Source organism: Oreochromis niloticus, linkage group LG5 (genome assembly GCF_001858045.2).
Source record: "Oreochromis niloticus isolate F11D_XX linkage group LG5, O_niloticus_UMD_NMBU, whole genome shotgun sequence".
Taxonomy (NCBI): domain Eukaryota; kingdom Metazoa; phylum Chordata; class Actinopteri; order Cichliformes; family Cichlidae; genus Oreochromis; species Oreochromis niloticus.
In genome coordinates this window covers 33916368-33933589 of record NC_031970.2, presented here as the reverse complement: position 1 = coordinate 33933589, position 17222 = coordinate 33916368, and the positions used below count along the sequence as shown (strand labels likewise).

General features: G+C 41.3%; 1 protein-coding gene across 2 annotated transcripts; it reads right to left on the bottom strand.

Moving 5' to 3' along the window:
- Nucleotides 1–1108: 1108 nt before the first annotated feature.
- Nucleotides 1109–14010, bottom strand: bin2b (bridging integrator 2b). 2 transcript variants are annotated; one of them, XM_013269989.3, is made up of 12 exons: nt 13688–14010; nt 11101–11181; nt 10108–10162; nt 9596–9690; nt 7397–7492; nt 7185–7292; nt 7006–7091; nt 6181–6256; nt 6013–6095; nt 3497–4124; nt 3247–3339; nt 1109–1297 (listed from the first exon to the last, which is right to left on the bottom strand). In XM_013269989.3, the coding sequence occupies exons 1-12, from the start codon at nt 13778–13780 to the stop codon at nt 1184–1186; spliced, it is 1608 nt and encodes a 535-aa protein (XP_013125443.1). In that variant the 5' UTR covers nt 13781–14010; the 3' UTR covers nt 1109–1183. The 2 variants fall into 2 exon arrangements, with proteins under 2 accessions (XP_013125443.1, XP_005450161.1); XM_005450104.3 differs by lacking the exon at nt 13688–14010 and adding an exon at nt 12480–12584.
- Nucleotides 14011–17222: the final 3212 nt, after the last annotated feature.

Here is a 17222-nt window from a genome sequence, read left to right as displayed (position 1 = left end):
TCTCACATGTTCTTGGTGAGTTATCGGTCTTAGTGGCTAGTTTCAAGTTTTACTGGCTAGAACGTGGGGCTCATTTTGTAGACAGTGGTCCCTATTAGATTAAAAATGGAGGGTAAAGCAGAGTATGCTTTGGTACAGACCTACCTCGTCACTGATCAGCGATGTTCCATCACTACAGAACACTGGCCAGGGTGGGAGTTTGGGAAAAGTGCAGTAGCCCCATCACATATGTTCACACTTAGAGTTACAATATGGAGAAACAAATATGTAATGACACCAACACCCTACACATAATTCAAAATGAGCAATAATCCAGGGGTGGATTTGTCTCTTTATTGCTTTGTTTTTCAAAATAAAAGTGTGATAGGAACTCATGTTTGTTTTGGAAACTGGGAGTTCCAACTTGCAATGTTGCTGGAGTGTTGCACAGGGGAAGCCTCAGCAAATTACATTTCTACTTTAATGTCTTAAAATCTTATGTGACCAACAAATCACATCAGTCTGTGTCGTCACACTGAGCTGCCTCGTCTGGTGATAGAACCTCACTTTCTCATTCAAACGACAGAGCTGCCAGGCTAAGGGTAGTCTACCCCAGCTTTTTGTTTGTTTTTATATTTGACAGATCCCACTTCCAAAAAGCTCTCACAGTCGATCAGTCAATGTGTCTCGAGTTTCAGGTCCTGACAATATTTTCACATTCCTTTCGAGTGAATCACTGCAGCTCTTTCCTTGAGCTCAGGCTGTTTATCAACGGCCCTGCAGCGACATTATGCTTTATTTACAACATACAGCAAACAAAACCTACTTTGTCAAAATCTTACATCAGAACAACAATTTTTTTTTTTCTTACAACTTTATTAGGAAACATTACACAGGATAATAACATTTTTTTCACAGAAAATGCCTTAAGATTTCCAAATGTCTTTTACAAAATGTTCTTCAGCTCATTCGCTTTTGTTCCACAAGTTGCAACATCATAGCATGAGGGAAACCACGTGGGAATTGTGCTCATTTGTTTGGACAACTTCTGCACCCATAACATATGGGTTCACTCCCTCTCAGTGTGTGTGTGTGTGTGTGTGTGTGTGTGTGTGTGTGTGTGAGGCTGTGTGTGTGCATGTGAGTCACCAGAAGTGCCTGATGGAAGAAGAAACCGATTACAGACCGAGCAGTGACTATTGCCTCACTCTTCTTTAATGGGTCGGATAAGTTTTTCCGAGAAGATCCCGGAGTGATTTTCTAGATCCTGGTGCTCGTTCCAGCTCTGCTCCCTGACCCCCCTCACCACACCTTCCTCCTGCAAGACACAGTAAACACATGTGAGGACTCAGGGAAACAAATCCACCCTCTGATTAGATACTCGGTACATGACAGTAAGATTTACTAACAGGGTGAAATGGTGCTTCTGAATTCATTTCCACACTGTATACACAGTGACTGAGAGACCAGTCCGTGAAAGTAAACTCAAACTCACCCGTGACCAGAAAAGGAGTGTGAAAAATCGCTAGATAAGCTCGAAATGGAAATTGAAAAATGATTTAAAATTATGAACAACTTAGAAGGTTAACAGTTGTCATCTATGGGAAGCCAAATGTGCATTTCCATCTGTTTTTCTGGACTCGTTGAATGCCATTGTTATTTAAATATCCCGATCAGAGCAGCGCTTAATATGAATTAATTCTGTGTTTTCTGGAAAATAGCCCTGTGCTTCTCCTGTGTACATTGTTTTGTTTTGTTGTTGTTTTTTTAATCATTGTAAGTAATCTTTTTCCTCACAGGCCACACATCTGATTACAGAGTCCATTCATGCATTTTGTACCATCCGGGTCTGGGTCATGGGGCAGCATAAGCAGACATTCCTAGACCTTCCTTGATCCCAAGGCAATCTTTCCGGTATGTCCTGGGTGGACATATCTGAAACGCCTCATCTAGGAGGTGGACAGGATGCATCGCTGTCAGATGACCCAACCACCTCGACTAGCTCCTTTAATGCCTGGAATCAGTGACACTAGTCTGAGCCGCTCCTTAATAACAGAGGTCTGGGTGAGCCCAGACATCATTCAGACACGGCTCATTTCTGCCACGTGTCTTACTTGTTTTCTTTCAGTTACTACTCGCAGCTCGCAGCCATAGGTGAAAGCAGGAATGTAAACGGAACGTACAAAAATGTACAAGCACCGAACTGGAAGAACACAAGTATCCCCACCCCTGTACTGTACATTGCCTCTCACTCAGAGCAGCTCCAGAGGGGAAGCAGAGCCTCTCACACTAGTTTGTGAAGTTTCATGTCTCTTTGACCAGATTTGGCAACCAGGGATCAGACCATTAAGGTCTCTTCATCTTACAGCTGCTCAATCCAATTTTTGTTACGGCTGTAACAAAAAGCTAAAGCTCTCTCAAATCCCATGCTTCCAACACCTTGTCATTTTAGTGCACAAGTACATTCACAGTATTGTTTATCCCACCATTTAGTGCAGAAGAGTTAAATGTGGAACACTGTGCATGCCTTGCCCTCAATAGTGGCAACAACTGGCTTTGTAATAGAAACAAATAAGATTTAGCATCCATGATGATGCTAACTCTAATTGGCTAAAAGCAGATTTTTTGTTGTGGGCTTGTTTATTGTAGTGAATGTTAAAATATCACCTTGTCATTTTAGTGCACATTCACAGTATTGTTTATGCTACCATTTAGCGCAAAAAAGTTAAGTTAGGGTTAGGGTCATCCTCACTACTGAAGAATTTGGTACTTTGTGTTATCAGAGGAGCAAAATGATGCAAAAGTTCATAAACATGCAATAGGTAGAACAACAGCAGTGAAATTTTGCCGTGTTGTCATTTGATGTACATCCATAATGCGTAATGTGCCATTTCAGACACTCTGCTGTAGATATTCAGAATACTGAACATTGTCTACTACATTAAACTACAGTGTAGTGTAAACTGCAGTGCATTTTGGTTTGATTATAGATTCTGACGACTATTCCAAGTTGATCAGCACAGCAAACTTAGTTGTACAAACTATCACCTCCACTGCAAACAACTGGACTGTTTTGATTTGCTGGTGGGTTGAAATATGCAGGCATGTGATAAAATGCACATTAGCAAGTGCCTCCACAGAAAGGCCAGAAACAAACACAGTGGCCTAAATGACATGTCCAGGTCCAGAATGTACAGGATGTGTGCAATCTCTAGAGTGCAATGGGAAGTAAGATATGATTTACAAGTACACACTACACAAACACACCTGTTGAGTGTCAGCAAGAACCATGATGACGTCTCCCTCTTCAAACTGGAGCAGGCCTTCTTCAGATGCTGCGTGGCTCTCTAGTGCCACCCCCTGGTGTAAAACAAAGCTGTTTTATTCCACATTACCACACGGCTGTGACATTTAAAGGCTTAGTTCACACAAATTATTAAGACTTTCCAGGTTATTTTAGGGGGACTATACGGTTATAGAAATGTCAGCTGTAGCTGCTTTAAGATAAAGGGTGTACCTTATAGAGGAAGCCTGGTGGACTGGAGGAACCCGATTCATCTCCTGACTCTAACCCTTCGTCCAAATCCTCCTGCTCCTTAGCAGGTAAGAGGGGGCTTTCATTGGAGCGGAAGGATACACGAGGGGCTGGAACTGGTGCTGGTTTGGTACTGGCTTCCTCTGATGTTGGATCGCTCTCAGCCTCATGTGGGGCATCGCCACCAGCAGAATCCAAGGGATCAGTGACCTCCTGGCTTGCTGCTGCCTCTGACTTTGGTTCTCCCTCCTTGCTGTCTTCCGCCTGGCTTTCAGCGGGCTCCCACGCAGCTGCTGCCTCTGGATTTTGACTGCTCGTGTCGCTCCTGTCACTGTTGTCATTGTCACATAGCGACTGCCTCTTGGGTGAGCCGGTGCCACTTGAGCTTAGATCGGAATCTGATGAGCTAACACTTTTCGAAGGGACACTGCTCTCTTCTGCTGGGATGCTTTCTTCAGCAATGCTTTGAGTCTTTGGGACAGGGGAAGAGGGTGCAGCATCTTTGCCGTTTTGGGAATGCACGGAGACGTGGTCAGCTGGGAAAGCGGTGTTGCAGGGTATGGGATTGGATATAACCAGGGATTTTCTCTTCTTTGACTTGCTGCTTGTGCTATTTAAAGAACAAAAGCACATTATTTGTGGCCGAGTTATCATTAATACCCCAGCATACAGGAAAGAAAAAAATAAGTGTCTAAAAGTAGCAGAACCTTTCTATTTAAAGATCTAGAATTTTCAGTGAGATGAGTTGAACTTTGTTGCAAGTATCAGTTTGCTATTCTTGATGCTGAAGCAAACTCCCCGACATTTGCCAAGTGTGGGTTCCTCCCATCTACAAGTTACATTTGTATCCAATGTTGCACTGAATTCGGTGAGGAATGCAGGCAAAAATCAACAGACAACAGTCCTACATAGTGTTTTCAGCCAACCTCAGTACTTGTAGAGTTCCGTTTTAGGTTATTTTCCTGTTAAAGGAGCAATGACCTGCAATTGCAACAGAGCTCTCGAACACTCTTGACAAATTTTTTTTGCCTCAAAACGCCTTTATAATTTGATCTAATTCAACTAATACTGCACAGAATCAAGCAGACACATCTGGGCCTATAGTATACCTGACATTTAGCCCTAATGAGAATGAGCTGTGGCTAAGATGAGGAAGCCACACTTATCCTGTGTCAGCAGCACCGTGAGAGAGAGCCAAAAGTACATCAAAGAAAAGTGAAAAGCATGGGCCAAATATTATTGCATAACATATCTTAGACTCCTCTGTGTTTCATAGTGAAAGATTTTTACTCGTAATACCTAACATGACTCACTAAAAAGCTTTAAATGGTTTAATCGAAGGTGCAAATCTGTTGTTTTCCCCCCATACAAAAATAATTAATAAACCAAAGCAGTACTATACATTCTGAAGCCTGTGGTTGACACACTGTAGAAATACTTTAGGATACTTTTGGGATTTTTGAGATTCTCAAAATGCTTTGAATTAATTTTTTTTTGTCTTTAATTTAAATGATGGTAGTTTTCACGCTGAAAAAGCAAGGTCTTCTGGCTTAATGAAGAGCTAAAATGGATCCCGATCATCCTCTACAAAGTTTCATTGTCTACAACAGGGGTAGTGAACTCCAGGCCTCAAGGGCCGGTGTCCCGCAGGTTTTAGATCTCACCCTGGGTCAACACATCTGAATCAAATGATTAGTTCATTACCACGCCTCTGGAGAACTTCAGGACACGTCGAGGAGGTAATTTAGCCATTTAAATCAGCTGTGCTGGATCAAGGACACATCTAAAACCTGCAGGACTCCGGCCCTTGAGGCCTGGAGTTCCCCCACCCTCGGTTCCTACAAGATAGGAAGCACTGAAAATGAATGCTAGTTTAAGATTTTGTTGTTTATTGAGTTACAGCCCATTTAAAGATCCAGTACGGAGGCAAACTGCAACCTGGTTTACGAAAAACACGAAGAACAAACTCCCACAAGCATCAGTACAGGATGCAAGTTAGAAAAAATTGTGGTCAGAGAAAAAAATGTGGTTAGAGTATTTCATTTAATTTGGTTTCATGAAGAACTGAGCAGTCTTATACGAATACAAACACTTTTGTGCCACACCCTTGCATGTCTGTGTGTAATTTATTTCAAAGATAAGACTTTTGCAAGGCTATGTATGCAACGCCTTCCACTCAGAAGGCTATGTGGCCATCTTATTGCTTCCGACACTGAAACAAACAACTCTAAAAAACAAGTGTCCACATTTGAGCAACACAGTGACAGCAATGGAAGTCTCTACTATGCACGCAAACCCACATTATTTCCCATTGTTTTCATCTCCTCTCAGCTGTAAGAACCAATTTAGCATCTTTCAGTTATTATTTTGGTTTCACAGGAGGCTATTTTAAGCCTGAGACCGGTGAGAGACAGTTTGTATGCATTTCAAGACAAGACATTTCTTAATGCGCACGCAGCTGCCTCAAATGATGCAACACGTGCAGAAGAACACCCTACCTGTTCAGGCCCTTGATGATGAAAGCTTTGCCCGAGTGTTGAGTCTCCAGTTTCTTCATCACATTGTATAGCTCACGGTTCAACTGTAAACACAAGCACACCGTCCACCTTCAATTCACATTACGGGTGAGAGAGTGAGGAAGTTGAAGGCGATGTGTGACGTCTTACCCCGCTCATTTCTTTATAGAAAACATCCCTCAGGTTGGAAATGTTTTCGAAGACCGTCACATAGCAACCTATCCGACTGCACAGACAAAAAGACAAAGTTGATCTTTAAGTTTGTCCACGTGACACTCTTCTTAGCTTCAGTTATATTAGCCGATGTACCTTTAAACATACAAGCCAACAAAGTACGCTATGTAAAAATATTGGTCCACGTCTCTCTTTGAATTCAGCTGTTTTCAGTCTCTTTGCCACATGTGTATAAAATCAAGCACCTAGCTATGCAGTCTACCCTTTATAAACATTTGTGAAATAATGGGTTGTTCTAAAAAGTTCACTGAATGCCAGTGTGGTACCGTAACAGGATGCTACCATTGCAAAAAGTCCATTTGTGAAATGTCTTCCCTCCTAGATATTCCACAATCAAGTAGTATTATTGCAAAGTGGAAGCCTTTAGGAATCACCGCAACTCAGCCACCAAGTGGTAAACCACATGAAGTATTAACATCAGCACAAAAACTCCACACTGGGAGTTTCATGGCATGGGTTTCCACGGCCGAGCAGCTCCTGTAGGTGTAACGTGAAGGTGACCCGGGACTTGTCAATATAGTGTATATCCTGTCATCTCAACTTTGTATCTAATACAAACATAAAAGCTCCCAAAATAATAAAAATCTGTATAAATTTAATCTGAAAGGTGATTTCATATAAGAATGGTCTAAATATTTAAGTCTTAAAAACCTACATCCATATTCTACTTTTATTTATCCACTCATGATCCAGATTCCACTGAGCTAGTTCTGTCTACTTGCTGCTGACGGTGAAACATACCTCTGATAGAGAACAGGCAGCTCCTCGCGCAGCTCGTTATTTATTTCTTCAAAGACATTCTGAGCTTTGTTGAATTCCTCTTCTGCCTGTTAAGGAGGATTTAAAAGAAGAAAATAGAGTCAAGATCAGACGTCTTTATCAGCCGGCACTCTGTGCCACGCAGGCTTTAGTTATGCTACCTTGGCTATTTTAGCTTCATCCTTTTTCTTTGCACCCTGCAGCGCTTCCAGGTGGTGTCGTGCTGAGTCATAGTCCACCAGTTTCCGTCCCCGCTTGGCAACTCGTTCCTGAAAAACAGTTTTTTCAAAGTGAACATTGAAATTCAAACAGCTCTTAGCATTTGAGAGACCACAGTAGCTGTTTAGCAGGACTCATTTGAGCGTCGGCTTACCTTGACTTCAGGAAACTGGCTTGTATAGTTCTCCATGGTGCGGACAAGCTGGTCATTTATCTTCTCTTCATAGTCGTTCCACAGCAAGTCTTCACTCTAAGAAACACAGATGGTGCCACATTAGTGCAATGGGAACAGGAGTTTAACTGTAAGCCACAAATAGGCAAGAATACAAACAGTGTTGCACATTATGGAAAGCTTCAGTCACAGTATGTCCAATGTGACAGCTGACTTGCTAATGGAAACCGTCCCATCCACAAAAGGCCATCGCTTTATAGTTGACAGTTAGTCAACAGTAGACATTCCAGGCTTTGGTGGGTAATTTAACCCAGTACTCGGCCAATGCTCTCCATCCATTGTCATTTCATCCTTACAAAGATATTTTCATTGACGTTTCATGGTCTGTGTTTAACATATTGCTGCTAGCCTAGCATTAGTCTAATTTTAAATGTCTCATATAAATATTTAAGACAACTAGAAAAATTTGCATTTCCTCCAAAAATGCTGTGTGAATGCTGTACGGCTGAAGCTGTCTGCTGAAAATAGCTGAAAAAGCTGAAAAGTTGCAAAAATTGTACTAACTTTGCAGAAGCATAACAACTTAGCAAAAATGTAATTACTTCGCAGAACTGCAATAACTCAGAAGAAACATAATACTTGGCAGAAATACTATAACATAGCAGAACTTGGCAGAAATATTGTAACTTAGCACAAACATGACAACTTCTCAGGAATACAAGAATTTAGGAGAATTACTATATTTAGCCAAAATACTATAACATAAAAGAAATACTATGATTTAGGAGAAATAATATAATATAATATAATATCTGTATTAAATGGGTATAACTTGACTATTTGACTCTGGATGAAGGTACTTTTAGCTGCTCCTTTATTTTCCATGAGGTCACCACAGCAAATAGAACCACATGTTTGATTTGGCACAAATTTTACACTGGATACCCGTCCTTACTCACACTCCCATTTATCTGGGCTTGGGATCAGCACTAACAGTACTCTAGCTTGTGACCCGTTCCCTTCTCCTCCCAGAACCAGGGATATTTCGTTTGTAAGGTGAATTTCTTCACAACTACATCACAGCATAGTTAAGTTCAGCTGTGCAGTGGCAGATATACCTGCTCACTGTAGCAACAATGTAGGTAAGCATAATTATTGAATTTCAGACTAACTGTTTGTTTTAGCCAGAGACTCTGTGTCAACTCTCTGCATTGAGCAGCTGGCGAGAATTGCTTCTAGAAGGACTTTGGAATTAAGCAGCTCAAGACAGAAAGATAATATCCAAACTCTCCTCAACTCGTGAGTTGCTGGACATCACACCAGAGAGTGAACTTGCATTTAAATGTGGGCATTTGTTAGTACATGCATGAAGGTTGCATGAAGGTCACTAATATTTTAAAGAAGTGTGTGATTCCAGCCAGTGAAACATATTGATGACATAATCCACAGTAGTCCTAAGTAAAAAAATGTATCAGTAGGATTCAGTTTAATTCTATTGTATTTTTAAATCGCCAAATCACAGTCAACATCACCTAAATCAACAATCACCTCAAGGTGCTTTAAACTGTAAGCTAAAGACCCCACAATAATGCACAGCAAACTTCAACTATCAGATGACCCCCAGTCAGCAAGCTCTTAGCGCCAGTGGGAAGGAAAAACTCCCTTTTAACAGGAAGAAACCTCTGCCAGGCCATCTGCCATGACTGGTTGAGGGGGAGGATCTAACTACAGGAAAGACATCAGCCGGTGTAAGTGTCCTAAACTAGCATTCTTTAATAATGGCCAGCAGGGGGCAAATCCTTTATAGTCTGGTTGTATAGAAATCTATGGAAAAATGAGCCTTCTTCTCAATTAATCCATGCCCTCAGTAAACAATTTTTGGACCAGTTTATTGCCCCATTTGCTCGTTTGTAGTCATGGTGAAGACAAATAATGCCCAAATTGTAAATTAGAGTTACTAGATTGACGATAAAGAAGGGCTGGCCTAACTTGTGACTGATAAGTCCTCAAACAGTCAGATCCCAACCTGTGCTTGTGGCATTTAGTTACCAAAAAACAGGGGGGGGGGGGGGGGGGGGGGGCAACCAAAATAGGACTTCCCAAACAAAACGGTGGCTGCATCCAACTTTATATCCAGTTTGTGGCTAAAGCACATTCACAAAAAACACATCAGAATCCTACTTCTGTTATAACAGCGAGATCTTTCACTCCATCCCAGTCTGATTCATAGATGTCTCTCAGTGTCTGGGATAGCCGCTTAGATGTTTCATGGATGCCTGTAAAAAGGAAGAAAAAAAAGAAATCTTAAAATGTAGTCATGACTCCATGGAAATAAACCCATCTACCTTCTTGCAGCACAAACGGCTCCATGGTGGTATTGTTTTTAAGGTTTCTGGTGCTGCTGCTGCACCCACATTACAAAGGCCAAAACAACACTAGTTTCCTGACTGGAACTCACAATGCAGGCGCAAAAGCTGACAACATGAAAAACAACGGTTTCTCATACATGACTCACAAACGCAATGCTGCGTCTGCTATTTTTTTTAAGGCGGGATCAGGGATCCTTACAACTTGGTAACGCAGACAGGATTGCAAAAGTCTCACACAAAAAAAATAGAAGAACTTCACTTCCCTAGTTTTCAACTTCTCCCCTCAGTAAGACTGGGGATTCAATCCATGCTTTCCAAACCCACCTTTCACTGCTGCATAGTAGGCTTTGACATCTTTAAACAACCTGCTTCCGTCAATCTGCGTGCAGGAAGAAAGGAGAAAAGTTCAATTCAGTGACGCCCAGTAACAGTTGGACAATATAAGAAAATAGTGCTGCATCATTTCCTTGACATCAGTGTGCTTCAGCTGGACTGCAGGCTGTTAGAGTTTGCTGTGGAACTCTCTCTGCATCAGTTTGCTTGAGATCGCAGCTCCTTGCAGTCTCACCACAACTTGGAGTTTAAATTAAATAACAATCACAATATCTTATGTGGTTTTTGTGAAGTGAAAGCAGCATGGAGTGTCAGTGGGTAGACTTCCTTCCTGTTGCTCTTCGGCAACTTCCCTGCAGTATGTAGTGTAGTTGTTTGCCACTCGGTGAACTTAAAAACTGAGCAACAGAAGCCTAACGGCGGCAGCGATTACAGCATTAATACAGTAACATGGAATACAGATCATACCAGTGCGCAACAATAAATGAAGGCATTTTGTTGCTTTTAAAATGAAAGTAGTTTTACTTCCTCTTTTCTAAATGTTAAATAGTCTACATTTAGAGCCGTTCAGAAAGGCCAGACTGAGGCAGGCTTTCAGTTCGTCAGCCTGTAAAAACCCTTCTTTAATGTCAGCGTACCCTATGACAGCTCTTTTACAGTTTAGGATAATGCTGCACACAGATCTCTAGGGGAGACATAGTAAGTCGTATTTACACAGAACAGATAAGAAAATAGGCAGGAGCTCCGTCTTGCATTTCCTGTTTTCAAGGCCAGGATGATTGTCTGAACTTGTGAGTTGGCACGTCAGTGCGGGTAAAAAAGACACAAAACACTTTTTGGCCCTGTTGCAATTATGTGAAGAATTTTGGTAAAAAGGGAAACAAATGAGCTTCGAGATTAAAGATGTTAAAGGGTTTTATTAAGGTTTCAGAGCAGAAAGCAGAGGACTACCATTTAGAAACCGTGGTTACGCTGCTAGAGTACCTGCTGTTTGTTGAGGTTCTGGGAACAGAGCTCAAACTGCTCATCTTTGGTTTCCATAGTTTTGCCCAGTTTCTGAAGGACCTGAAAGCATAAAAAAAAAAAAAAAAAAAAAAAAAATCAGATTGAGTAAATTTTAACAATACGCCACGAGAGGTTTCTACCACTAATGATGTGTGCTCATACAGATTAAAGTTAAACTATATCAAAGCCTGCCTACAGGTCTTGTGGAGTACATGCAAGTGCAACTAAATAATATCGCCTAAAGTTGGAATTTGAAGAAAGCAAATAGAAAAATTAGGAACTGCAAGTAGTAAGTTCACCAGCCCTCACCTAATTTTACCAATATTTAGCAGGTGTAACACACTTGAATCTCCCACAGAACTGTTGAGTTACTTTATGGGTGACCGTTTGTGTAATTCAGCTCCACCATTTGTAACACTTTTTTTTTTTTACTAAATAAATGCAATAACATTAAGCCCTAATTCATGGTGTTCTCCTTCACGTGATGTTTTTGCTGATGCTGTATATTAGATCCACAATGATGCGTAGGCAGTCCAACATGTAGTATAACAGGAATGTAGTAAAAAACATTTCAGCTTGCTCCTCTAGTTATTTAGTAGCCCTGCTTCAAGGGCCCCCACAACAAGAGAGCACCGACATTTCCTCACATTCAAATGGTCTGTTTAGTGCATAGACTGTAAACAAAAAATGGCTCCCATCACATCACCAGTGGTTTACAGACTTTGATTCTGAAAGTTCAAGATTGGCATTTTGGCTGCCGCCAACTTGATGTTTTGAAACGAGACGAGATGAGCTAAGAAACCAAAGGATCCTGAATGCTCATACTGCAGCACCTTGCTAATCACATGGTAGGCCCACCCTAAATCACATCCTGCATTGTCATCTGTTCTGAACCTAAGAAAGACCGTAATTTACGAGATTAACATCATGCTTTTTTCACCAAGACTTGAAACCAGCATCTGAGTCCAGACGTTTACTGAGGTCACAGACATGTAGGACATGTTCAACATGTCTGATCTGCAACCAGCCATGTTGCCCCCTGACGGCCATTAGAAAGTTTACACCACTTTGTCACCACCTTTAAAATACAATCTATGACCAAATTACATATTTTTTTAACTATATATTAAACTGTGCCTCCAGCATCTGGCTGCGTAGTACAATCACTGAATGATGAATTTTTGAGGCTCACATTGAAAAAACTTAAAAATAGGTTTTGCAGACACAGAAAATACAGGCGACTGTTGTTTCTTTAAAGGTTTGTGACCACGACATGCACTGATACACACACTTTCAACATAACAAAATAAACCTGTGTAATGTAAAGTGCATCTATCTGACAGTGGGGATATACTGACCTAACCAGGCTAACACTCTACATCAGGGGTGCCCAATCCTAGTCCTCGAGAGCTACTGTCCTGCAGCTTTTAGATTCATCCTTGTTCCAACACACCTGAATCAAATGAATGTCTTGTTATCAGGCCTTTGCCAAACTTGATGGCATGCTGAAGAGGTCATCAAACCATTTGATTCAGCTGTGTTGGAGTAGGGATGCATCTAAAAGCTGCAGGACAGTAGCTCTCGAGGACTAGGATTGGGCACCCCTGCTCTACATAGAGCACCATTTACACCCATCCCAAAACTTAACCAGACACACGTGGCTAACTTTTTCTGAGCCCTTCACAGCCCAACGAGTGCAGCTGTATGAAACCTTTGACTTGAAATCTGCATATAAAAGCTCTCATCATCATGCCCATTCTTTAATTTACCACCACAGAAATCAGAGTCGCCCCAAAACAGCCCTTTAGTGTTCACTGTACCGAAAAAGCAAGCCTTTGTAGCTGCTGTTTTTAGGTGGAGTGGTGAATTCAAGTTTGTTGACCACAAACCGAGAAAGACACAGCTAGTGAGAGGAAGTGCACAGTCAGGAAGTGGCAGCATTTCTGTGTCCGCACACAGCTGCATAGCAGTGAACAACAGCATGCTGCTCAGACAGGGGAAATCTAAGCTACCGTTTTATTAGTGGTAAAGGGGCCAGTTTAGTGAGGTTAACAGTGAACACACGCATGAACTGGAGTACGTGGCTCAGTCTGGTACAGCACAGTGTGCAGACTGCTTTGAGTCCTGTCTTGTGGTCAGGATCACAGTGCGCAAACGCGTCCAGATTGATTGATGCCCTTATAAACCATGTAACGGTACACAGCTGAAAAGGCAGCAGTGATGAAGTCGAGCAGTTCTCACACACACAAAGAAAAAACACTGATTTCAAAAGTGAAATCAGTGGGGGGTTAACCAACCACCCTCCTTAGAAGCGAAATCTGTGGAAGCTACACGCCCTTCAGAAAGCCTGTCATCGTGGGGACACGATGGCAAGGTCTCTCTCTCTCTCACTCTCTCTCTCTCATGCTGGCTTTTCCAGCCCTCAACACTGAGCAGCTTAATAAAACAAGCCCGAGTATGTCCGTCTCGTAGTTTAACAGACCCGTGGCAGTGACTCTCGGGTACTGCCAAGACGTTGCGTGGGGTCAGTGAAACTTTTTTAAAAACTGGATCTCCTCTGGCTCACCTTCTCCTGGGCTCGATTCAAGGACTTCTGGACCCGTTTCGCAAAGATTCCGGCTCCAGCCTGGAGGTTCGGGCCCATCTTATTCTCCGCCATCGTCAGCTGTCGCTCTGTCTCTCTCTCCTCACGGACTGCTGTGCGCTTCCTCAGTGCGATTCAGCTGCGACTTCAGCTGTTGTAGGCGGAGGTGGAGCAACACGAATGTCAAAACACGCGCGCGCAGATACGCAGCCAGAGATCAGTCTGCTCGTCCTGTTGCGACTTGTCCAAGAAATTAGGCCATTTGGAAACGTTCCTGCGTGTTTTCATCTGCTGAACACACGTCACGTAAGAGTTGAGAAATCCACTCCTGCACCTGCGGCCAGGTAAACTCTTCCAGCAAAAACTCACCTGAAAATTATGTGCGTAAATTACGCTTCTGTGGTGCAGCGCAGCTGATTCAGCGACGTGACGTAGGCTGGCAGGGTGAGGGTTAGCGGCAGCAGAGGATGCTGCAAAAAACTTTTTTATTTTTTCAAAGAGAATTACACAAGACCTCACGTATCAACCTTTCATATTATATATATGCCTGACCGGAGATTTCTTTACGGTCGAATATTGTTATTCATAAATAAGGGAATACTCGGATCTGTATGCTTACTGGCCACTTCATTAGGTACTTTTTATAATGTTCAAATAATTCTAAAAAGTTAATGGTGAACTGAACATTTGAGGTTGGTGGTTCGATTCCACCGGAATATGAATGTGTGTGAATGTTAGTAAGCACTATAAAGCATAGAAGACAGTGCTTGTGTGAATGAGTGAATGTGGGATGTTGTATAAACTGCTTTGATACTCCGGGAGAGTAGGAAAAACGCTATATAAGAAACAGTCCATTACCATTTAGCTGTTCAATCACATGTTCAATCACTTAAATAGCCTTTCTTGCCCATCAAGAAAGGGCAAGAAAGGCTATTTAAGTGACTTTGAATATGCCGTGGTTGTTGGTGACCAGACGGGCTTGTTTGAGTATTTCAGAAACTGCTGATCTACTCAGATTTTCCAACACCACCATCTCCACGGTTTGAAGAAGATATTTAGTGAGCAGCAGTTATCTGGGCAAAATGCTCAGAAAGCTGATGTTGATGTCACAGGAGAATGACTAGACAGCTTGGAGCTGATAGGAAGACAACAGTGACTCATACAACCACTCGTTACAACCAAGGTATGCAGAAGAGCATCTCTGGTCAAACCTTGAAGCAGATGGTCTACAGCAGCAGAAGACTACACCGCATGTCACTCCTGTCAGCTAAGAAGTTCATACAGGCTCACTGAAACTGGATAATAGAAGATTGGAAATACAATCTCGAGTCTCGGTACATACATTCGGAACATGGTAGGGTCAGAATTTGGCGTAAACAACATAAATGCATGATTTCATCCTGCTTTCTATCAACAGTTCAGTACACTGGTGATCTAATGGTGTGGAGGATGTTTTCTTGGCACACTTTGGGCCCCTTAGTACCAACTAAACATCATTTAAATGCTGAGTATTGTTGCTGACCACATATGTCCCTTTATGGTCCCTTTATATCACAGTGTACCCATCTTCTGACATGGCACAAAGCTCAGATCATCTGACACTGGTTTCTTATACATAACAATGAGTACGCTGTACTCAAATAGCCTCCACTGTCACCAGATTTTAATCCAATAGTGCACCCCTGAGATGTGGGGAAATAAGAGAGTTGCATCATGGATGTGCAGCAACTGTGTGATGCTATCATTATGGTTCAAAATCTCCGGGGAGTGTTTCCAGCACTTTGTTGAATTTATTAAATGGCAGTATGTAGTTTGAAAGAGTCATCTGTGATCTTTAAACCACAAGGCAAACTACGTATCTAGCCACATATATAAAGTGTGATTAGGTGGAACTGCAATGTCTATCTTGGCCACTGTATTCAAGATGGTGAGTCAACATGGCAGCTTACACAAACTGGCGCCTGCTCCTATGTATTTTTAAGATGTAATTACACACTAATCAGTGTGTCAAAATTGTACAACATAATCAATGTACAATGTTTTTAAATAACCTAATAAAAAATGTATTGCTTCCTTAAGAGCACAGCAGTTACTTAAAAGTTATTTAAAACAACAAGGTTATATCCATTTAAAAGAAAACGTCACTAACACCAGCTAACAGCAGCGCTCCCCAGCAGCAAGCTTCATGGACCATCTCCAGTCAGACTCTCTCACAAAGTTTTACAGCCTCCTCCAGAGTAAATAAACACTGACACATATTGACACATGAGGTAAGCTTCCCGACAGCCTACACTCCCTACAGATGAATGGTTGCCAGAGCTTTTTGTCCTACAGTGGCTACTGTAGCTAGGACTAAGGTATACTTGCCATATTGGTTGCTTTGCTCAACACCCAGGACAGGGGGCACACAGCTAGCATAAAAACACCATGGTGCGCTTGAATTGGGAGTGATAAAACAGAATTCAGCTGCAATCTGCTGACATCTAGTGGTGATATTTTAGACATTGTAACTTTAAATCTTTTTAAAATGACAATACTTTGAATAATTTCCATAATTACATGTTTCACCAGCTGGTGTTTTCAAATTTCTACTTAAATGCAAATAAGTTGTTCAGTTTTCACAAACCTCTTTGTTATTGACTTACACATAATGCAGTGAAAAAATATTCACCTCCTTCCTTTTTTGCATATTTGTCACACTTACATGCTTCAGATTATCAAAAAAATTTTAAGATTAGACAAAGATAAAACAAGTTAAAATACAGTTCTTAAATGATTTTATTTATTAAGGGGGAAAAGTTATCCAAACTTACCTGATCCTATGGGAAAAAGTAAATCCTCCTAAATGTAATGACTGGCTTGAAGTCCAGTAAAGTTTTTGCATTAACTGGCAATTAGCTGTTCACATCACTCTTTTTTGCAGAATTGGTTTCAGCCACATTTGAGATTTTGCAAGGATGAACGGTGTGTTTAAGTTCATGGCAAAGCATCTCAGTCAGATTTATATTTAACTGCTTATTATTTTGCACCTTTTAAAATATAAATCCTCTATATCTACATTATCACAGAATACATAAGTAATCAATAAACCAAATCCAGTACTATGTATTTTTATTTCAGCAAAGAACTTCAATGCCTATTTAAACACTTTGCACAACAGTTATTCCAGGCAATCAACTCTCCCTATTTAAAAAAAAGAGGATTCCTGGAAACTGCTCTGACTTCCTAATACGTTTGCTGATAGGAAGCTATTGACACATATCCTTCTTGACACTATGACTAATATGTTATGATACATCCTACAGCATACCATAATCACAGAACAAGGTCAGACAATCACGACTGATTGTTAAATTCAGGTAATATTCACAAAAGGCTGTTTAATTAGACCTTTAGGGAATTTTAAAGTTATTTGGGAACTATTGTTAACCCTGCTCTCCTGATTTATTTCTTATTCTGTCTGTGATGAAGATTATGAAGAAAGTACAAGTTAAGTTCTGGGAAACTCTGTGAAGAC